At 41.1% G+C, this 23,129-nt stretch overlaps 1 protein-coding gene and 1 long non-coding RNA gene across 3 annotated transcripts in view; one reads left to right on the forward strand and one right to left on the reverse strand.

Moving 5' to 3' along the window:
* The window catches only part of LOC126396406 (uncharacterized), a 6,991-nt gene extending 2,962 nt beyond the window's left edge, over nucleotides 1-4,029 (forward strand). The window contains exons 2-3 of one of the 2 annotated variants that reach the window (XR_007570572.1): nucleotides 3,052-3,344; nucleotides 3,541-4,029. This is a non-coding gene — a long non-coding RNA (uncharacterized LOC126396406). Of the gene's footprint in view, nucleotides 1-1,157; nucleotides 3,345-3,540 lie in introns of those variants that run through there. The other variant, XR_007570571.1, reaches the window with a different exon arrangement.
* kifap3a (kinesin-associated protein 3a) overlaps nucleotides 1-23,129 on the reverse strand; it is a 49,573-nt gene that overhangs the window by 12,282 nt on the left and 14,162 nt on the right. Inside the window, exons 10-19 of the mRNA XM_050054446.1 lie at nucleotides 22,117-22,279; nucleotides 16,097-16,197; nucleotides 12,752-12,860; nucleotides 12,545-12,657; nucleotides 10,907-11,072; nucleotides 8,688-8,813; nucleotides 6,090-6,188; nucleotides 5,322-5,407; nucleotides 945-1,134; nucleotides 710-800 (exon numbers count right to left, since the gene is read on the reverse strand). Of these exons, the coding sequence (XP_049910403.1) occupies nucleotides 710-800; nucleotides 945-1,134; nucleotides 5,322-5,407; nucleotides 6,090-6,188; nucleotides 8,688-8,813; nucleotides 10,907-11,072; nucleotides 12,545-12,657; nucleotides 12,752-12,860; nucleotides 16,097-16,197; nucleotides 22,117-22,279 (1,244 nt within the window). The remainder of the gene's footprint in view (nucleotides 1-709; nucleotides 801-944; nucleotides 1,135-5,321; nucleotides 5,408-6,089; nucleotides 6,189-8,687; nucleotides 8,814-10,906; nucleotides 11,073-12,544; nucleotides 12,658-12,751; nucleotides 12,861-16,096; nucleotides 16,198-22,116; nucleotides 22,280-23,129) is intronic.

Here is a 23,129-nt window from a genome sequence, read left to right on the forward strand (position 1 = left end):
CAATGAATATTGCAGAGGGCGTGGCTCATCACATAAAGGTGTATAACATCTCAAGGGTTTCACCGATTACCACGCAACTTTGTAGGCATATGACCACACATAATCTGAGGGGACCCCTCCATTATTGATCCGATCAAACAAAATGGGGGTGCTAGAGAGCTAATTTCTTATCTAGGCCTAACCGCTATATCGATTTTTACTAAACTTGATGGATATGTAGAACAGAACGCCTCAAGGTGACTGGAGAAATTTAACTCTAATTGGCAACTGGGTGGCGCTATAACAAGATCACCCAATCCTAACAGCTAAGTTTCATTTTCAGTTCAGTTTTAAATAATATGGTTTTGGCTCACACAAGTTGTGTGAGTTTGTAAGCAGATGTTTTAACATAGCTTTGCTAACATGTGCCCATATAACTCCAATTCATTAAGAATTTTCTGTGTTTTTGGATTCTTTGTTCACTACAGAGGAATGTGAGCAGAAAAAAAAATTTACTTCATAAATTCAATGTAACATGGGGTGATTAAATGATACACAAATGGTCATTTAGGAAGTGAAGTATTCCTTCAACTAAACCTTTTCCATATGTCATTAATAATGATAAACATATGATTGAAAAAGATTCGGGTTCTCTGAGTGGAGTCAGATGAGGAAAAGTGATATTAAACACCAACCCACTGCAGGTGTAGGTGAACAGAGAGCTCCATACCTGCTCATGTATCCAGTTTGTCCCAGCTCCCCATTCTGGAAGTCAGTGAAGAAATCAGGACTGATGGCACCGTCTGCTGACATGATCCCATCTGAATGAGACAATACAAACACGACTTAACATACTGTACATATAACTCAGCGTTGATATCAAACTTTTCATCCCACTCTCTATACAAAAGGCAGATGAGTACTATTTTCCAAAATAAAAAACTATTCCTATAAACCCTCAGTACCAGCGCTGTAGAACAGGTCGGGTCTCTCCAGGATGTCTCCGTCCCCGATGAAGGATTCCCCATCCTCCCCGTACAGGAAGGGCTCTTCTGCTTCATCCATCAGACGGTTCTCCACCATCTCCAGCCACTGACCATTGTACCAGCGGAACTTCTCATTCTGGATCTTTTTTCCCCACTCCTCGTCATATTCCTGAGTGATGTTGGAGGGAAGAGAAGGTTGGGAGAAGGGTGACAGAAAACCAGAGAAATGTGTCCATAGTTCATTGGCAAAATGCTACAGACTCATTTGTATTTTCTGCACTTAATAGCAGCTTACAGCTTTAATGACATGACTGACTGACACATTAATTACATTTACAAGCACAAAACAGTCTGCTTTTTGCCTTTATTCTGAAAAAGACAATACCTACGCAGTTTTGTGCATTTGCCCTTCAAAACATGTAACAACGAAACGGCTGGAGCTGCTTGTGCCATTTTGCGTCAAACTGGTATTTTTCCACCGGCGGCGGGCCTGTTAGACCGTGCAAACACAGCCTCCTTCTTTCATCCCTTTAACCACCTTCTTGAAAAGGTTGATGTTGTGATACATGTGCATATCCAAAAAAACTGTTAATATCTAAGTATTTCACAAGGTTTGAAAGTAGACATGTATCTCTTTCCCACCAGAAATGTAAGCTTTTCTTTTGAGCATGCATCTCAACCCAAGGTTTGCAATCTGTTGGCTAGTTGGTTTGTGCACCATGCACAGAGCTGACTGTAACAGACAAGAGGCCGTGTGTTGCAAAGTGCAGTAAAAACCCAGCTGAGACGCATATTCTGAATGCACTGTATACATGTCCAAAGAATGCTCCTTAAACCCAAATAATACTGGCATATCCCACATGTGCTAATTGTAAAATGCCACATTCAGAATTTTGGAATATCCAAATAGAAGATGCTGTTTACATGACCTGCATCAGTTGTGGAATACTGTTATTCCCGGAAAAATAGTGCAATATACTGTAAGTGTGCATGCAAACACAGTCAGTGGTTTGCTCTGGAAAATAACTGTGACCTTTGGTTAAAGGACTCTGAAAGTTTTCCAAATAGCTCCAGTTTTATTCCTCGTTGACGAATTCCTGATTTGATGCAAAGCCTCCACATGGAACCAAACCTATTTTCTCACTCTTTTACTTTGTTTTTTTTGTTCTTCTGTTAACACTGAGTGGCGGTAGGACATGAATGTTTGTCCTACAGTAGCAGGAGTTATCACCATGTCAAAGCATATTTGGGAAATCTGTTTGCATCAACTTTTACCACATCTTCTTATTAAAGATACACCACTTTTACACCCCCGCCAAGTATAATATTCAACTCCATATCAGAAGCATATCAGGTACATGTATGTATGACTGTCGTAATAAAAACCTGCGTCCGGCGGCTCGACTGTTTGCGTAGCTCGGGCAGAGGACGACCACAAAGTTCTGTTTTCTTTTCTCTGCGGGGGCTGAAGGGGGAGTGATAAAGGCGGCCTTTGAGACTGTGATGCCCCTGCCTGAAAGATTAATCATTCAGATGCAAAGCAGAGCCCCGTGGGCACTGACAGCCACCCCGAGATCCTGGGACTCAAACGGGCCTATTGACCGTCATTCTGAGGCCTCCACCCCAAACGCTGGTGGTGACAGTGACACACTATGTCAGCATGCTGATTCATCAGAGGCTGAAACAGCATCATGACTCACGGTTTTGACTGAGCAATTAGGCTCTTATATTGGTTTAATATGACTAATCAGTTATTAGCAGCTGAGCTCATGACAGCATGAGCTCATCACGGCAGGGGTGAGGAAGTGCACAACAGTTTTGGGAGCTTTTCAACATATTCCTCTGGAAATGTGGCCGGGCTAAGAATATCACTGTGAATTAGGCCTCTGTCCCACTTGGAGCATCTACAAAGTTCCTTGTGAGGCCACGTGTGTTTGTACATGAGCAGGGCCACGATGATCAAAGGGCGAACATTTCAGGACTGCACAGTTACGGCGTGTGCTGCCAAAAGGACCCGGGCGGTAATGATTGTGTGTGTGTGTGTGTGTGTGTGTGTGTGTGTGTGTGTGTGTGTTTGTGTCCACAGCTCTGCTTTCTCTCTCACCTCTGCTGTCCAGCCGCTGACACACACCAGAGCCCACCGGCTGCCTTTCATGTGGTTCACAGCTTAATAGGTCTCACTGATAATTTCAATGAAACACTTCCTTTGCCCCGCTACACTGCCTGGCTATAATCTACAGCTAATTACGCTGATCTGAGGTCTGGCAGCGATCATACACTGACTGGGAGCTGACCACACCTGTCAGTCACAAGGCGATTCAGGAGTTCATCGCTTTGTTAATCTCTGATGTCAAATTTGGCTCGGGCACATCAGGAAAGGTGAGAATGTTTGACTGTAAGACTGTGGAAAAGGTCAAATTGTTTCATGTCTGTATGAAAATAGAAATGAGCTGGATAAGAATACTGGATGACCTATCAGTTGTTTTTAAATAATCTGAATAGAATTCAAAATCTTAATTCTTTATCTTGTTTATCTTACATTTCATTTCATGACTCCCAGCAATATTATTTTCAGGGTGAGTGAAAGCTTCCAAAGGTTTCTGAACACTTCCTATCCAGGGCTGTAATACCAACCAGACAAAGCAGGGAACTTTACTTGGGCTCCAGATCCCCAAGAGGCCACCGAAAGTATCTGTTTCACTGTGTGCCAATCCGTTTGTGGACTGATCAACTGTAAGTTTGTTTGGAAAAATGTAAAACTGTAGGTTCTGCTGTATTACCTGATCATGAGATCCTGTGTTGAGGTGTCAAATTCTTTTACAGTTTTGTTTTAAAAGCTTTAACAGCTTGCATATTTTAGCTGGTATTGTGCATATTTGTGTTTAATCAAATGAGCACACAGCAAACCTGACTGAGGTTATAGCATCCAATAATGTAATAATTCCCTGAAAATATAATAACGCTTAAAAATGTAATAAAATTTGCACTTCGTTTGACTAAAATGTAACGAAATACCATAAATGTAATTACTTGACCATACATGTAATAAAATGTCCTGACTGATGTTGACATTATTGGGAATTTATTACACAATGCAAAGCGGGGCTAATCAAGAAATAAATCACGAAATAAATTTTCAGGGATCTAAAAGGTAACCAGAAAGACCCAAAACGTTAAAGTGTTAAAAAGATTTAGAAGAGAAAAGAGAAGAGTTTGGTTACGCCCTACTACGCCCTCTACATGAAGCCTTGAGTTAACATTTCCAAAAACATTAAATCAGTGTCAAATCAGTGTTTAAGTGTCATCAGGAGGCTAACAATGACATTAACATTCATTCATTCATTCATTCATTCATTCACTCAGTCATTATCTTTTACTGCTTATCCTGTTGGGGGTCATGGGGGGCTGGAGCCTATCCCAGCTAACATTAGGCAAGAGGTGGGGTACGCCCTGGACAGGTTGCCAGATTGTCCCAGGAGACGCTGCCGTTTCCAAAAAGTTGCACTCTGGAACCCGTTTTCAAAACGTTGCGTTTTCAGGCACCCAAAACGCCGCGGTCGTGTAAACGATCAGCCAAAACGCAACTAAAATTTACCGTTTTCAGTTGAAATCATTGTCGTATAAACGGGGCCTGAGAGTCACCAATTAACCTAATCAGCATGTCATTGGACTGTGGACCCTGAGGTTCAAACCCTCCACCCTAGGTTCAAACCAGGAACCCTCTTGCTGTGAGGAAACAATGCTAACCACTGCACCACCATGACACTGACAGCTGTGTCATTTTTGTATACCTGCACATTTTACATGTCTGAGAAAAAAAGCATGCTTTATATTTTATTACACCATCGATTTAAAAAAACAATTATGTTATTGGGTGCAACAGGGGTCACTATAAACTGCTGTTGCTCCTCAACCTTTGAGACTAACAAGAACCAAATCAATGCACATCATTAAAAAATGCTTTTATGTTTCTGTTTTGTTTTTGTGTCATTTCCTCCTTCTCCTATAGCACATTGTAAGTTTGGTTTTGAAAGGGGTTTTATAAATACAGTCTGCTTTTGCAAAAAGAACTTTTGCACAGGGAGTGGGAGGTCTTACATCCTGGCAGACCACGGGCAATTTACTACAACCATACTTATATCTGTTTTAAAAAACAAAGGCACTAGTGTGTAAGTCTGAATTTAAGCAAATTCATATGTATTTTAATCCTAGTAATATTTTCTTGTAACCTTGGAGTGGAGTTAAAATAATTTGTATTAACTTTTAATAAAGTAACAAAAAGGAAAGTGACTGGCACCTTAATTCCTACATCTAAAGTGGTGAAATGATATTTATGAGGCCTCATGAGATACTCACAGCGATGATATCCAGCGTGTTGTCACAGACTTTGCGAATCTCTGCGTTGTTATCATGCATCAGGTCGATGAGGTACGCAGGGGCTTCTGAAACCAGGACTCAAGGAAAGAAAACATTTCATCCTCTCTGGGGTGTTTCGATGGAGAATCAATTGTTCTGTGTCCTCAACGAAGAAAGAGGGAAATATGGGAATGTGGTGGTATTGTGGTTATTCTTTCATTTAGAGACACAGACAAAAGACAGGTGCCCTGCGGCTGAAGGGGCCGCTGTCTACATTTCCTGTGATGAAGTGAACACTTTCCTCCCACAGCGCTGCTTACATCAGATATTCCTGTTATATATATTCTTCCCGCAGAAAGAAAAACATCAATCAGAACATGCTGACAGAGAGCATATTTGTAATTTGACACAAGCCGCTGCCACCAACCACAACTGTGTACAATTACAGGCAGCTTAGAATACCCAGAGGGTTAAAAACAACTAAATCGAGGGGTTAAAAGAGGCTGCTATGGAGACGCAGAAGGGAATAAACTGTGAGGAGAGGTACATACAGGGCAGTACTATGAGTTACTATAGAAACATACACTAAAGACTGGACATAAAGTAATTCTGTAGAGCACCAAAGAACAACTTTATATGCAGCCACTGTCAAAATAACTGTGCTGGAAGCTACAGGGCATTCTTGTTGATGTCTTGCATCTATTAATGTTTATCTCATCTAATGGGACAGAAATGTCTACAATAGTTTACTAATTAGTAAAAGGATACGTGTGTCTTTGACGATGACGTCCCTGGTAGCTTTGTGAAAGACCATCTGGTAGAAGACGTAGACAATCTGACACACAAACTCATCATCCTCTTGTTGGGCTGACATGGAAACAGAAAAGAGGGAAAAGAAATGAACAAGGACTCATTTTAGAGTAGACTTTGTCATCATTCATCAACGCGGTTGGATGAAGCTAAACTTAAAGCTGTTTTTCGTTTTGTTTCCCATCTCGAACTGTATTTTCATAACAATACTTGCTATATAAAGCAACTTAGCACCCCATTTAAAACACCCTCTTCACATATTATAAATATATATTCAAATGCATTTTGAAAACCAGGAAGTGACACAGGAGCCCTCACTATGTAGCTTACTCCTGTTATGCCCGATTAAATTATGCTCTTATAGAAATCTGACGGAGTTGACAAAAATCTGAGACACATCTTTAAAGGGCCAACATTTTCAGTTCAAATAAATTTTAAAACAAACATGATTATAGCAGCACATTTTTACAGTGACATTATCCATACGCACTGTTAGTTTTAGATTCTGAAGGCTTTTAACACATTTTTTAATTGTTTGAAGTTGTGAAGTCTTGTCTGGGACCAATGGCAGAGGTGTAGGGTGGCAGGGGGTGGCCGTGGCCACCTCACGCTGAATCCTGGCCACCCTTTTGGCCACCCTGGCCTGACCCCAACCACCACATCACAGCCGTCGCTAGTTTCCAGCGTGCGGAACCTTTCCTGCACTGCGACGGCACTACCAGACACTTTAGATGCGCGCACATCCTGTGTTATGGATATTTGGCGTGAAGGCGCGAGCAGACAAAGACGGTACCGCCGTTAAACAAAAAGAAGAGAAGACAAAGACGGTGGATAACATGGGATTAACTGCCATATTCATTCGTGTTTGTTTTCCTCGTCTCTCTCCACCAAAGAGACTGGATGACAAGAGCGTTCAGTTCCGTGCATCGTCTGGCAGCCAGGTGAGTTGGTTCATTAGCGTAATGAACGGAGGGAAAGCTCTTGTCATCGAGTGTCCAAGTCTCTGTGGGGGAGGCGGGGCTATGGGCTACACACAGGGGGAGACGAGGTGGAGAAATAAAGAGAATTGACCGTAAGAGAAAGACAGGGAACTTGTTCCTAAACCAAATGCCACAGCCCCTGTGTGGGAGTGTTTTGGATTTAAACCAAATGACAGAGGGGAGCCCAGTAATTTGGACGAGCCGGTGTGCCGGGTTTGTTCTAAAACCATCTCACCATAAAGAGCGAATACGACCAACTTAACTGCACACCTGAGAGTGAGAGACTGAGAGTCTATTTTTTTTTGTATTTATTTATTTATTTCGATATTTTTATGTGTTATTTCGGATATTTAAATTTTCTTTTATGCATTCCTAAATATTCTTGTTAAACAAACGTTTATTTCTCTTTAAAAGGGTGTACTTGCATCATTATGCATTTATTATCATTATATAAGTTTAAAAAATGGTCTAAAAACAGCAAAATTACAACCATAATAAAATGGTCTTAAAAGCACATTACACAATATTATCACTTATCGCAATAATTTCTGACGCAATTAATCGCCCAGAATTTTTTTTTATCATGACAGGCCTAGCATAATAACAATAGTCAAGTGTTTAATAAAGTAGTTGAAACTAGCTCCACCTCCAGCAGCTACAACAGTAACATGCTGCTCTAACACTGATGCTTCAGTATTAATAATCTAATGATGTCATATATCATAATATCAGTCAGAGGAACCAAACATTACTTTTAGCCTACTGCAATACTTTAAAGACACTTTTCTCTCTTAGAACTGGTTCTTATGACGTGTTGTCTGACCACATCAGAAATCAAATGTGTTTATCATTCTGAACAGCTTCAAGGTGGAGTGAATGTTAAAATAATTAGGCAATAAACATCAAAACACAACATTAGATATCATATTTGGGTTTATATTCAACTAAGGTAGGTATTGCGTGATCCATGTACTGTTGGTTTTTTTTTGTTGTTGTTGTTTTTTACTGTAACTGAAACGCAACACAGGAACGGGATGGGACAGGAGTCATTCTTGTGGGACTGGGATGGGACAGGACTGAAAATCCCCTCCCGTGTCACCCTGTATACTGTGCTACATTTGTATAGTGTAAGCATCTTTGTTACTTTACTTGCAGGAATAAGAAAAAAGTTAAATACACTTAATATTATTTGATCTTATCCACCATTACCTGCATTCCAAATATTGTGGAGGTGTGTGGTTTAGGTGCCCTAAATACCCCTATATTTTCTAGTGAGACATTGCCACCCCAAGATGATCACATAACCATCCTGGACACCCCACCGAAAATTTTCTAGGACATGATTTCTCCCACTTCAAGAATATGTGTTAAATAAAGGAACATTTTTATGTGGATGGAAGACAGTAACTTTAAAAGGTGTACTCCAGCAACGTATTCTCAATCATCCATTAAATTAGAGGATTTGAGAGAGACAGAGATATCCTGACTTTTAGTCCCTAGCATAAAAGAAATTAAAAAACTGGAATCCATATTTCATAATGCTTTTGAAAGCTATAGTACAGGATTTGATACTTACCATTGAGCAGCTCGATAAGAGCAGGAATGATACCAGACTTGGCCAACATGGCTGCACAAGAGTCATCCATAGACACGGTGCCGATCATGATCACCACCTCCAGAATGAGGTCATCCTCAGCAGAACCTGACATCAGGGAAAAGTACAAGTTGAGTGGATGACTGACAAAGAAAGACAAACATCTGGCCTCTGAATACCCGCAGAACGGAGTGCTGTGCCAGAGAAAACATCCATGTTCTGTGACTTTATGGGTTTACATCTGTGTGACCAAACGCAGCTGATGGAGTTCAGTCTTCTGACTGCTGTGTCTTAAAGCCAAAGCAATCTGGTAACCTATGCTTCCAAAATATAATGTGATAAATAAAATGGCTGTTTGCGATTTGTGTCTGAGGACATCTATTTTACTTTAAAGGATCCCCAGTGGCTCACTTTAAGATCAATAAATGACTCATCAAGGGTCCAGTGGTGGATGAAAGAGGACTGGTTATCTGCCCAGAACACCATCAGCATTGGTAAAAAAACTCAGTAAAGGTCAATACATTTTTAGCACTGACTGAAACGTGGCTGTAGCAGCTGGTACTGAAAACAATCACTGAAAGTCAGGAGGGAATGTCAGATTAGAGCCATACTGTTCTTTCTTCATTTGTTGATGACACAACTGATTTTAGTAACAATTTTATCAATTTTAGACCAACGTATGTCAAAGTTTTCAATTGGCAGCTCGTGTTTAGACAGCATAAAAAATGTGAAAAACTTGGGCTCTCTGGTCCTGCACTGATATCAAAAAATCATATGGACACAGAGAAGTGCCACTGGGCCTGATTCAAAACCCAAACAGAGGGACGAAAAGAGTTCTTGTTAAAAACTATAGTTGGAGAGTCCACTTAAGACTACACAGGTCCAAACTGTGGACTTGATGTGAAAGGAAACCATGGAAAACCTACCCAAAACCAAAGAGCATCAATTCAATTTCAAAAACAAGGGACCTATTTAAAAAAGGACCCAACAACTGTGAATCAACAAGCAGAAATACACATCATTTTCAGAGTGCCTCAGAAAGTAATGGCACACCACCTGATCACTAGGGGTGTAAAGCACAAGTTTCAACAAGTCGCAATACTATATCTATTCTTTAAACATTTTGAGTATTTGCCGATATCACAAAGTCTTCCACAATACAATTTCTAATCGATTCAATTCAGGAGCCAGTGATTGATATTAGGCGATATTAGTAAATGTCCCCATTGTCTTTTTCCTCACTGCTTACCATTATCTGCCTGGCGCCAGGCCACCAGCACTGTTTGAATGTTTAGGAAGAAGGTGTGCTTGAATGGAGATGGTGACACAGAGGTGCCATGGGAAAATCAAAATAAATAAAGGTCTATCTTAAAGATGACAATATGTATCAATGTTTTCACTTTGCATCAATAATACTGGATCATTTATCATTGAATAAATACATCAATCCACATCCATGTATTGTTACACCCCTACCTGAAATGTGTCCACTCTGGTATTAGAAATATTCACACACAGACCTGAGACTTAATACAGGATTCTAACAGACCAGATTTGGACACAAAATAACTTGTGTAACAGCGACGCCAGGTCTTACTTATTAGTTACACTGACAATGTAAAGTACAATATGCTACTTTCCTTCATCCTAGTGTATATGATTCAACAAAAACATGAGGAAGGTTGTCCTGGTGACTCTCGGCCAAGCTGGACACTGTATGCAGGTTTCTCTTTAGTTCTTCCAACTTTCTGTCATTCTTCACTATTAACTATCATACAGTGTAAATTAATTAACCTGAATGAACTGCTCTAGACTTTCAATTCTCCTTTAATGGAGACAAAAGCTGAGGGTAAGAAGGTCAGTGATCATCAAAGGTAAAGATAAGGCCAGACCCTAATGAGGGGTCTCTGTCCTCATATCATCTGCCACTGACACCTTACTGATAGTGTGGTGCAAGGGGAGTAGTTAGAGGTTAAGACAGGGCATGGGAGAGACCTGGCCTCTGGTATTAAGGGGACTAGATGAGAGACCTGTGGTAGGGCTATCCTGCTGGAGCATGTGTGGATACATTGCTGCGTGTTCTGTAACAGTAGTTTTAAGAGATATCACAAAAACATTTTCACCATGTAACAAAAAACTCGGCAGAAGTTTATCAAGACCATAAAATTCCACGTTGTTAGTCAAATGGTCTTAACACACACCTGGTTTGAGTCGGTTTTTCAGGTAGGGCACCAGGTTGTACTCCTTAAGCACCAGCGCCCAGTCCAGGTCAGGGATGGTGAGATTGGCCAGCGTGCCAAGACATTCGATCACAAACTCTTCAGCCTCCTCCTCGTTGATCTGAGCTGCCAGGTCGCCGACGTGGTCCTACCAACACACACACACACACACACACACACACACACACACACACACACACACACACACACACCCAGGTCAATTAGATTTGCTTTAAAATGAGGCCTGATATAGACAAACATGTAAAACACAATTCCACTACAGATTTGACTTGGTGCCATATTCCCTGGTTGTGTTTATGTAACTCTTCAAGATGTTTTCTATCCTTTCCATCATTTAGAGGTTTGTGGTGTTGTTGCTACATGTTTCAGCTAGGCATACCATATAACGTTCATTTCAGAGTACGGTAGGCTGCTCAGAAATACCATCAAACCAACCATCAGCTTTTATGCCTGTAAGTTTTCCCCACACATTAAATCTCTCTTTATATGAAGAGATGGAGGAGAGTGTCCATGTTCCAGCTATTATAAGAAGGCGACTGGACACTGAACTTTAGTGCAGTCAAAACTCATTTTCTTCAGTTTTATAACTCCTGTTGTTCCTTTTTCTTATCAAATGAATACATTTTCATTCCTTGGGCAATGTAAAAAGGAATCATAGAGCCTTTTCAAAACCAGACCCTCCCCACTCCCAGTTCGTCATGGAGTCTAACTTTGTCTCAGCTCAGTGTGTGACAGTATCTTGTGTTTTGCTTATTTGTCAACTATGGTATATGGTGTTGAGTGTACACACAAAGCTACACACTGGATTGATTTTAATCACTTTAATGTACTTGAAGTGTGCACTGTGCAGTTGTGCTGTATTGGATTGGTACTCTGTATCAGCAGATACTAAATATTAAAAAAACTTGATCGGGACATCCCTATTTAAATAACTCTTAGTCTGCAAAGTTTCCTTTAGTAAGGGTAGTCACACGGAACTTTATTTATACAAATTATCTTCTATGTCAAACACAATACGGCATTGCATATTGTCAGTTAAATACTGTTTCCTGCACAGTAAAAATGGAGGCTGAAAAATCTGAGATCAAACAGTAGAACTAAGAAGCCCTGATCAAATATGAATCAAGATTCTGTTACCAAGTTGCCCATTTCTCTCCTTTGGGAAAAGCTCATAATGTTGCTGTAGAGTCACTAAGTTAGCCATGGGCCACACCTGAGCCCAGTTTTTTTCTTCAGCTTGTATGTCTTTACAATTCGGTGAATCTGCATACGGTCAATCTGAATCTACATACCACTAGCAGGACCTTAATATATGATTTTTGATCATATTCATATGGTATTTATTGTAGGATTGCACACACAGCTACTGTATCACTGAAAATAGTAAGTGCAGGTGATTCCAGCAGTATGTGTTTATTAATAATTGACTACAACATTGTCTGATAAGAATCAATGAGGTTATGACTGCAGTATCACCATACAAATTATGAACAGTTAGATAACACCATTAAGACTCTCAGGTTGGTAAAGATGAAGACTTTATATACTAGGCTACCAGGAAGCCCAGAACTGTTTGAGTTTATAAGACCATGTACTGACCAGAAAGAGGCCCTTAGTGGGTCCACTGTGCTGAGAAAGATTTCTGATCATCTTCATCACCAGAACATCCTTCAACTTCAAAGCACGCTTCATTAGCATCTTCAGTCCGTTACCTGAGGCAATACGGAGAAAAGATTTAAACAACATAGACTGGGATATAATGCCATTTTCCAAATATATTGTTTACCTTTTCTTTGAAGCTTATACCTTCACAGATGACCTTTGCATTACTCTTGTTAGCAGCCAGGTTGATGCAGAGTGAGATGAGCTCAACGTCCATCTTCTCCTCCCTGCACTCAAACACCATCTTCATCAGCTGTCAATCACAGGTTCCACATGTCAGTTAACCGCTTAATTAATTCATCTCTGAGATTCAAGACAACATAATCCATAATACATATCTGCAGCCATGTGTTTAGCATGTTATAATAACCTAACCCACAGAGTGTGGTATCGTTGTGAATTTTTTGGTCTAATGTGAGCTAAAACAACAGCAAAGACAGGACACATTTCTTCATGTGTGTGACTGAATGTAATGTGTCACTGAAAAACCTCCAATTTTTAAAGAGCATCCCTGAAATCTTCTCCAGTCTTGTTAAAGCCAGTCATTAGGGTTTGAGCCTTGGAGAGTAAGGTAGAGTGAGGAAAAGAAACCAGAAACTGATTTCAAAAAATAAAGTTTTTTTAAATAAGGAAGAGAAAGAGTATTAGTGATAAAGGGAAGGCAAGTCATTCCTTACCTCCCAAACACCCACCACCACCTCCTTATCCTCATCCTCCTCCCTCCCTTCTTCCCTCTGTCTGTCTGTCCCTCTCCTGCACTGATTTAACATTAAACAGGAAAAGCTTTGAGCTGAGGGGGGGTGGCGGGGTGACAGAGGTGCACTGCTTCCCTGTGAGGAGTCAGGAATCAGAGAGAGAGAGAGAGAGAGAGAGGGAGAGAAAGGCTGGGCCGGGCCTGGGTTAGGTATCACATACCAGGGGCCCCGCACCCCAAATCAGCCCCGTCTAGACTCTCTGGCACCTGCCTCTGCTTATTTACCACAGACAGCCACCGGAGGCCCAGTCAGGGCCCACGCCACGCTGCAGTCCGACCAACGCAGCCACCTCCGCCCCCCACCTTCACCTCCACCTCCACCTCCACCTCTGTTGCTCTCCTCCCTCACTCCTGACATCCCTGCTCTGGAAACCCCATATCTAGCACCAAACGGTGACCCCATTAAAAGCTGGAGAAGGGGAAAGGGGCAGGTCAGTCACCAGCCTGGGAAAGTGATAAAAGAGAGAGGTCCTAAAAGTACAAAATAGGTGAGAGAGGATGAAAAGGTGGGAAATGGGGTAAAGCAGTTAGTTGACGATGTATTTTACAAACAGGACAGATGAAGGGACATGTAGTTATTGTACGGGACAAAAGAGGTTTTGGTGTGGGGATTGTGTTGAATTATGACTTCAGTGAGGATGAGGGTCGATAAAGAAACAAAATACACTAAAAATGAATCACTGAGACTAAGACAAAGATGGCTAAATTTTAAAACCTTGTGTGAATATGACGCTCATCTTAAGTGTGTTCAAGTCATTTTGAACAAAGCCAGGGAAAAATGTGAAATCTCTTGTAGTCACCTCAGCAAACATCTAGTGAGCAGTGGAGTAATTTTTTGACCATTGCTTGATAGATGCTACTTGTTCATTAAATGAACATTAGCTCCTGCTTTTCTGCCATTAATCCAATCACTATTTTATGATCACATCACTGTCAGCCACTGACAAAAATCAGTATTAATACAGATTAATATCAAGCAGCAACAGCCAAGGCTGAACAATGAAGCCAACACAGAGGTGCCAAAAACTGCAGTTCTCTGAACAGCTACTTGTGGCTGGCTCCCCACAGACATGCATGTAAATATGTCCAGCTTTACAACAGAAATTAACATCTTTACAGCTTGGTACAACAAACGGTTTTGGTCTCTGTGGCTTATTTCCTGACTTGACAACTGTAACACCAAAGCCACAGCCTCAGACATGTCGGTAAATTTTTATATAACTCACTGGTTTACATTTTATTAAGGCTTAAAGTTACACATGATAAATGGCAGGCTGTCTGCTGAGTCCCCTCACTCCTCCATAGCGCCACCACTCTTGCCCAAATATGGTCACTTCTGGCTCCAAAAACCAAGATGGTGACGGCCAAAATGCTGAAATCGGGTTCAAATTGGGAGTCAACAAATCAATGGGTGACATCATGGTAGCTATGTCCATTATTTTTACAATCTGTGGTTAATGTATGATCAGCTACATTTGTAATTAAAATGAGTGATGACAGGCCGGACTATTACTAGCATTTTAAACATACCAACCTATTTAGAAAGAGTATTAATAAAAAAAATAAAGAAATATATAAATTTTACTTTATTCTTTTACCTTTTCAATTATATCACTGGCAAATTTTCTTGCTCTGTAATTCTGGTGAAAAACACTGAATCCTTTTTATTTCAAATTTTTTTAAATTTTTTCTGGGCTGTCCAACGTAATTTAAATTCATCATAATCAGCCTGTTTCATATAACTGTATAATGTAACTATTTGTCATCATTATTAAATTCTTAAAATACAGAGAACTGTCTTTTAAATCTTATTGACATACATCCTCTGACCTTGACTCAGCATGCATTTGTATTGTTGTTTTCCAAGCTTTGTTTATCTCATCAACAATAAAACACAAGACTGAATTTTTAGATTAACCCACTGTGGCTTTGTTTAATGAAAAGGTCAAACTGGAGAGAAAAAGATGCACCTTCACTTTTAACTTAGTGTGGACTTGCTCTGAGCAAAAGATGAATGGACAACACTAGAAAAATGAAGGCCGAAGAGGGTAGTGAGGGAGAGTGAGCGGGCCTCAGGGCGGGGTCAGAGGTCACATCCTGGTCATGCTGCTAGCCAGCATCCTTTCTACCACGGGGGAGCCTGGGGTTCAGATCTGCTGCTGACATGACCCTCTGAACAAACAGCAGACTCTCCCGGCCACATCTGGCCAGCATTTACACCCAATCTCGACAAACAAACACAACGCGCATTTACCTAATCGCCGATGATGAGAGGAGTGACTGACCGGGTCAACTCAATCAGGAGGGAGTGTAACTTGACAAAAATGTTGTGATCGAAAGTTGAAAGAAGTTAGCCTGAGGGGGTTTCGAACTTCAGCAGTAAACTTGATTTGAAGAATCACAGTTTCATTCCATTTTGGACAAACTGTGTTTCTGTGCTGGTGTCCCAGTTTTGTAATGCTAATTAAGAGGCTAACATGTGGAGAAGATGCAGAAAAGGATGAAATGGCACAAGGATGTTTTCAGGAAAGAGAAGGAAAGAAGAAAAAAGCAGAGTTGTCATCACAGCGAGAGCAAAGACTGAGCAGCAGTCCTCTGGTGGTTTTTGGTTCCAGATGTGGCGTGCGTCCCTCCCTCTCGCTGTGTTTCTCATGCATTAATTCCCGGGTGCCGTTAGCTGCTGATGCTAATGTGTCTGTCTTGGTCTGCTGGCGGTGTACATTAGCCAGTCTTACCTGCGGTATGCAGTCTGTGTCGGCAAACATGGACTTGAATCTGTCGTCCATGCTGATGTGGTACAGAATGCACATGCTGAGCTGTCTCTGGCCCTCGTCAGCTGCAACATAAACACAGGAGGAGGAGGAAAGTCAATGGATGAATGACTGGTTGTGCCGTAACGCTCCGCGGGATGCCAATGACCACATCTAGGCGAGCTGTGTGTTTTTTGAAAATATTAATGAACTGAATGGTCTTTTTAACAGCAATGCCCGTTGGAGGTCAAATGGCATTCGGTGCAGACTCAGCACCAGTCGACTGCAGTTTCTCAGTTTGTCGTGTCTCACGGACAGCTAACCAGAGGAAAAACAATATTTAAAGGTTAAATGTGAACTGCAGCAGGCTATTGACGGAAAAAGGACAAGCTTTTTATGCTGCTTAAAGGGACAGTTATCCCAAATTACAAAAAAATATATATTTTCACTTTATTTAAGCAGATTTTGAGCTATCCAGATTTCTCTTCCAAAACAATGGAAGTGAATGGAAATGTCTTTGTGCTGCTCACAGCATTTATGAAGAAGTCTGGTGATATTCTGTATTTTCTTATTGTCAATAAATCTCATCTGCAGACACAATGCAGCAGTGAATGTATCTACAGATAAGTACTGTGTCTTGTTCCTGTATGCCATAAAGCTCCACTGTATTAGAAAACAACAACAACTATTAAACACAGTTGCACTGGGTGACATGTTGCTTCATTACTATGATCACACAGACTGTAGATTAATTTGACTCAACCCAACATACACCGTCCTGCTGCAACAAATACTTACTAGAGCACCAAATCTGGATTATTCCACCGCTGAAAATAGTCCCCAAATGTACTATTTTCTTCTCTTTGAGTAAGCCTGTTTTTAAAAGTTACATTTAATTTTATCTATGTACTATTGGGAGGTATTTTCAAAAGGTACAATATGCAGGATTGTTGGTTACTGGTTTTAAACACGTCCACCAGCAAAAGAAGAAGTAAAAGCCAACCCCAGATTTACTCTCATTTAATGTGTCACCTCACCAAATCTGCAGGGGGGGGGGGGGGGGGGGGGTTCAGCATGTGTGTGCCTCTTGGATGCCTGCTGCTTACAGTCTGGCAACTGGTTCCTACTTTTTTTATAAAGCCCTGACCTCACCTGGGCACTGTGGGGGTACACACCCATTCAGGTCCAGACACAGAAAATAAGAAGAATCTAAGAAAATACAGGGAGAGTCTGCACAAATAATAAACCACCACACACTTCTAGCAGGTCATGTGTGAGGACTGAGAGAGATTACTTCTGTATGAGTCAATACATTGTTTTTTTGGGAAAATCCTGCATAGTATGTCTTTAAATATTTACATCTACAGCAGGAACCAATTGGGTTCGAGCTGAAAGTCACACACACATAAAGTCATAAAGTAGTGACAGACACACTAACATGTTGTTGTTTGGTTTTACACATGGAACGTATTGACAGTAAGAGAAGAAACTTCTCTTTCCCCTCCAGAAACAGTGATCCAGTTACTAGTTAGGATCTTCCACAGACCTCACTGTGTACAGTTTACATAGGGTCTATTTCTACGGTAGAAAGCAGTTCCAATGAAAACTGCAGACAGTGGGGTCTGTGGATTATCCAGAGTAACCGACACTGTTTTTGGAAAGACAAATTCATGGTATTTTTTTTTCCTTTTTTTTTTGAAACTGCATTAATAATTTTCTTGCTACTTGGAAGCAGCAGAACAAGCTCAAAAGCAACGTCTTTTACATTACAGTCAATTCATCTATTGTTAATATTAAAATATGGTGTAATGCAGCTTTAAATATTGTTTTTAATGCTACAAATTAAATTCTATCCACCTCTATTATATTTTGATCTAAGAGACGGACATATCAAAATCTGGACAAATAAAACCAAAACTATCCACATGAATAGACGCAAAATAGGTAATAGGTTTTCTTTTTGCAATTTGGGTGAACTGACCCTTTAATATTTCTCCAGAAAAAATGACTACATCCCCTGTCACTACAGTTGTGCGAGTTTATCAAGCCTCGGCAGCAGCATGACGGAGATAAGAGACTGAATGGATTGAGTGTTAGACTGTCAGTGAGCCCAGGACCTTTATGAGTTTGACCTCTGACCAGAGCTGAGGGGGGGTGGAGGCCTGGGGGAGGAGCCAGCCTGGGAGAATTAATAGAGTTCAGACCAGAGTTTGACCCGGGAACTTTTCATTAAGAGAAGTGTTAAGAGAGAGGCTCTTCACTGGACCAGAACCACCGACAGACCTCCTGTAATGCCCACCAGCCTCCAAAAGCCCCAACCAGGTCCAGTTAAAACTGGTCCCAGCCGTGTTCGGTCACTGGCCGTACAGGGAGCCTTATCGCTGAGCATTAGATCCAGATGTGCTCAGTGCAGCCCTGGAATCACAGGAGGGAGAGACGGCTTCTAGCTTTAATTGGGAAAACAGGAGGAAGCATCAATTTTACTGCCTTTAATAAGTTAAAGCTACGCTGCTCTGGACCTTCCAGCGCAGCTAGCGATTGGCCAGAACATGTGCTTCTCATTAGTGATCCTTTACCTCAACCAATACCTTAAAATACACAACCAAGTACACGCACACACACACACACACACACACACACACACACACACACACACACACACACACACACACACACACACACACACGCTCCTCCAGACCCTGCGGACTCCCTCACTTTGCTAGTAGGAACATGGAGGATCCTTTATGGGCGAACAGAGAGATCCCATTAAATGTTCAAAACACTGCTAGGGTTGGAGCAAGAGAGAGAAAAAAAGGTGAGGGGGAGCTGTTAAGAATTAACTAGACTGTTCAGGGGCAGTTAGTGGGAGAGCTAAACTCCAATTACACCCCAGCCTGATTTAAAACCGCCTAACCTTCGTAAAATTACACCCGCACACATTAAGAGGCGTCTGGGCCCGCTCTGCGGACAGCACTGCTCCGTTGTTATTGCATTTTCTGGATAAATAAGCAAGCTGGGTTTGGTCTTCGGAGACATCACACACCACATAACAGGGTACAATGCTCTTAAAGAGGTCCACTCCCCACTCAAGTCTCCTAATTTGGTTTTGCAATGTAATGACAGTCAACATGCTGCGTCACAGGAGGAAAAAAAAGTCAGGCTGATGCTGTAACTAATGATCGTGTTAAAACATCATAATTAATTAACCTCTTGATTGTTGTTTTGATACTTAACTATTTGCATCTCATATCGACAAACAATCAAAACCCAAAGATACTCAGATTACAGTGTTATATAACAGACAAAAAGCAGCCCATTCGAGGATGTTGGTATTTTTGTTTGATAAATAAAACTAAACAGCTTATGAATTGTCAAAATTTTTGCTAAAACTTTTTCTCTCCATCAACCTTATTGTTTCAGTTCTAGCTGACACATTAATCTTCATTATCTACTCATCCACCAATGCTCTTTAATACATCAATTTATTGTTCAGTCTATAATTGTGATACCAGAAAAGGTTCTCATGATAAATCTGATAAGGGATTTAAAGGGACAGTTCACCCTCAAATCAAGAATACATATTTTTCCTCTTACCTGTAGTGTGATTTATCAGTCTAGATTGTTTTGGTGTGAGTTACAGAGTGTTGGAGACATCGGCCGTAGAGATGCCTGCCTTCTCTCCAGCATAATAGAACAAGATGGCACTCAGCCTGTGGTGCTCCAAGCACTAAAAGTACATAAAAGACCTCAGCAGCAATGTCTCTTTCCAGAAATCATGACCCAGTTACTCAAGATAATCCACAGACCTTGTTGTGAACAGTTTCATGTGGGAACCATTACCTTTCAACTGAACTACACTCGACAACCAAATCACTGCGCGGAGCTAGTTAACGTTACAGCTCAGCTGAGGGGGACACTGTTAATGTTTACATCTCACACTGTCATGAGCTTCTCGTCCATGAGTAGGTGCACACTTCCTTCTGCGCTGTGATTCAGTTGGCGGGTGTAGTTTGGTAGAAAGAAAATAGTTCCTACATTAACTGCTCACATCAAGTTCTGTGGAGGATCTTGAATAACTTGTTCATGATTCCTGGAAAGAGACAAATGTTTTTATGTGCTTTGAGCACCACAAGCCCAGTGCCAACTACTTCCATTATATAGGAGAGAAGGCAGACATCTCTGCCGATATCTCACACACTCAGCAACTCACACCAAAACAATCTAGACTGATAAATACCGCTACAGGAAGGAGGAACAGTTTGTTTAATTTTGGAGTGAACTGTTCCTTTAGGTTTTAATGCTTGTTATTCTGACTGTTCTCAGATTGTTGAGAAACAGTGGTTGAACTGCTTACATTTCATGTCCACACATTAAGACCAGAATTACTCCAATTTCAATGCAGATACAGACAGTGGACCTGGTTCAGTTTTATCACATAGGGTCTATTTTGGAGAATGCTAACATGTCCACACACATGCAGACAGCGCTTTTGTTCCATGTGCCCAGTCTGCAGTGTCATATTTGTTGGGATTTAAAGCGCTAACATACTCCATACCAGATTGAAAATACCACATTGATCTGTCTATACACTTTACTGAGAGTCATCATGGGTGGATGTGTGATGAATTTTACATCAGAAGAATGGGTTAATGAGGCTAGACACTACTTCTATATAAAATGTTACAAAAGATGAAAAAAACAAAAAAACAAAAAAACACACAGTCCCAAAGACGTTTTTTAAATGCCTCATGTTTACTGTGACATACCCGGGGAAAAGCAGCATGTGCTCACATTGACAGCAGAGTGTGTTTGGCATTTTTGCTTGATAAAGACTTAACCAATGCTCTGATTTTCAAAATTGTCAATCTGGAAATCCATTGGTTAAAAAAAAAAAAAGGATTTTTTTTTCTTCCTTTACAATGTAAATTGCAGAATCTGTCTTGAGAGATTACAAAATTGTTGACTTAAGTTCTGTTGATCAATTAATCAAAAAATTGTTTCTGCAATACCTGTAAAACATAAATGCAAAAATGAAGATGCAGGTGACAAAAAGGAATCTTCTACTTTCTGTTAAGTTCAGGCAGTGGTGGGATGGATCGAGTGGGAGATGATGATGACAAGTGAAGGATCTAACTCCACTTTCATCTTATCATCAGGGGCCGTGACCTCTGTTCAGGTCTGGATGGAGAGAATGGAGGCTGACATACCAGTCCCCTGGCTGCCTTCTTTCTTTATAGATAAGGCAAGAGTCCTCATGCAGAGTTTGTCAGTTGAAAAGAGGACAGTCAGCAGTGAAAGCAGATGATTAATGACACATCCGCTCGCATACAGAGAGCATTACACACATGCACAAACACACAAATACAGGCAAACTCAACAGTGTCAAAACTGTGAGCAGGCGTAATATTTCAGTGTTAAGTTATATTATGTGTGCGCCTCGCTTCCTGAATGAGCAACCCCCACCCGCCACTTCCCAAAAAACAGCCCCCCCCCCTAAATCTCTGAAGACCTCTCCACCTCTCTGGCCTGCTCCTGCAAAAACAACATTTGTGCAGAGGCTCTGGCATGTTATTCTAACAAATATATTATATTAATTATGCGCCGTTACTCGAGCCTCCCCCTGAGAGGCTTCAAAAGGCCCGTCAGAGATGCTTCTGACCGTGTCACACGACCTCGCGGATGAGACAACGCACCAATTGCACCGCTACGGAGCTTTCAGGGGGTCACTGCTCTAATGGTCACCAGAGGCAGCTTGAGGCCTGGGTGCTGTGTAAAAACTGCACCTGCACATACGTCTGAGTAATAACAAATTAGAGGCTCCACAGGCGATTCAGGAGGGATGAGTGTTTCTCATGACTTGTCTGTTTCTCTTACTGAAAGCCTGGAATTATGATTTCCCTGATGCAGAGGCAAATACATACAACCTTTGTCATAAACACACACAGTGAACCAGTATAACCTATCCATGGGAACAAACACAAGCAGTACACGGTCAGATTGATTACCAAGCAATGAGGAGACTTTAGGAATGAGTCCTGCCTGGACCATCTGGCTGCGCAGCATTGTGTCAAAGGAGAGGTTGAGCAGGAGGCGCAAGTTGGTGCTCAGGAGCTCCTCGTGCTCGCAGGGAACCAGCCGAGCCAGCTTCTCCACGGCAAATGTTTCAGCCTGCAAACAAAAACAGACACAGCAAGTCAAACTTCCAGGTTCTGCAGCCATTAAGGAACACCTTCTCCCATAATCCCCCACCAGCATGGTTTAAATGTTAGCAGCTTGACAGACTTTTATGCCAGATTTTTACAGGTTAGAGCTTAAATGTTTGAATGATGACACGTAGAGAGCATGGGTGGATATCATGGATAAAAGAGGCACAGTTAAAATGATGTGTAATACCCACACTGTCATGCTGGAAAGATTTCACAGGAGGAGAACAAATTAACCATCTATTGCTTTATTAAAATCAGGTTCTAATTTGTAATGGCAAGTGCTGCAGTAGATGCTAATTTTTCTTAGAATATGGATAGAACATAGAAATATGTTTCACTTTTTAGAAAGACTGCTGGGCTTGTTTTGTCACTGATCTGGAATAAAAAGTGGGGCAATATTGATTTAACTGTATGTCTTGATAAAAAAACACAAGGTTTTTAATCATCTCAGTGTCGTGCTGCATTACTCACTAGCCACTAGAAAAAACTTTTTTGTCCATTGTCCATTTTTTTTTTTTTTTTTTTTTAAACTTTTGCATAATTTTTTAAGGATCCAAAATAAAATTTCCATTTCACAAAAGCATGTGCTTCACTGGGTCTGCCAGACTTGCCAACCTGCTTATGGTACTTTTTTAAACACACGAAGAGCAGAGTTTCACTGTCTGCCACTGCTCTGCATCAGCTTTCTTAAAGGGGAAGGCTTGGTCTGTATTAGTCATGGAAAATAAAGAGTGTGATTTGCCTTACTTGGCACTGCACTGCAATGCGACTATTATGTCAATGCTGAAACAATATATCATGCAGCCCTAATT

Source organism: Epinephelus moara, chromosome 10, assembly GCF_006386435.1.
Source record: "Epinephelus moara isolate mb chromosome 10, YSFRI_EMoa_1.0, whole genome shotgun sequence".
In the NCBI taxonomy this organism is placed as follows: domain Eukaryota; kingdom Metazoa; phylum Chordata; class Actinopteri; order Perciformes; family Serranidae; genus Epinephelus; species Epinephelus moara.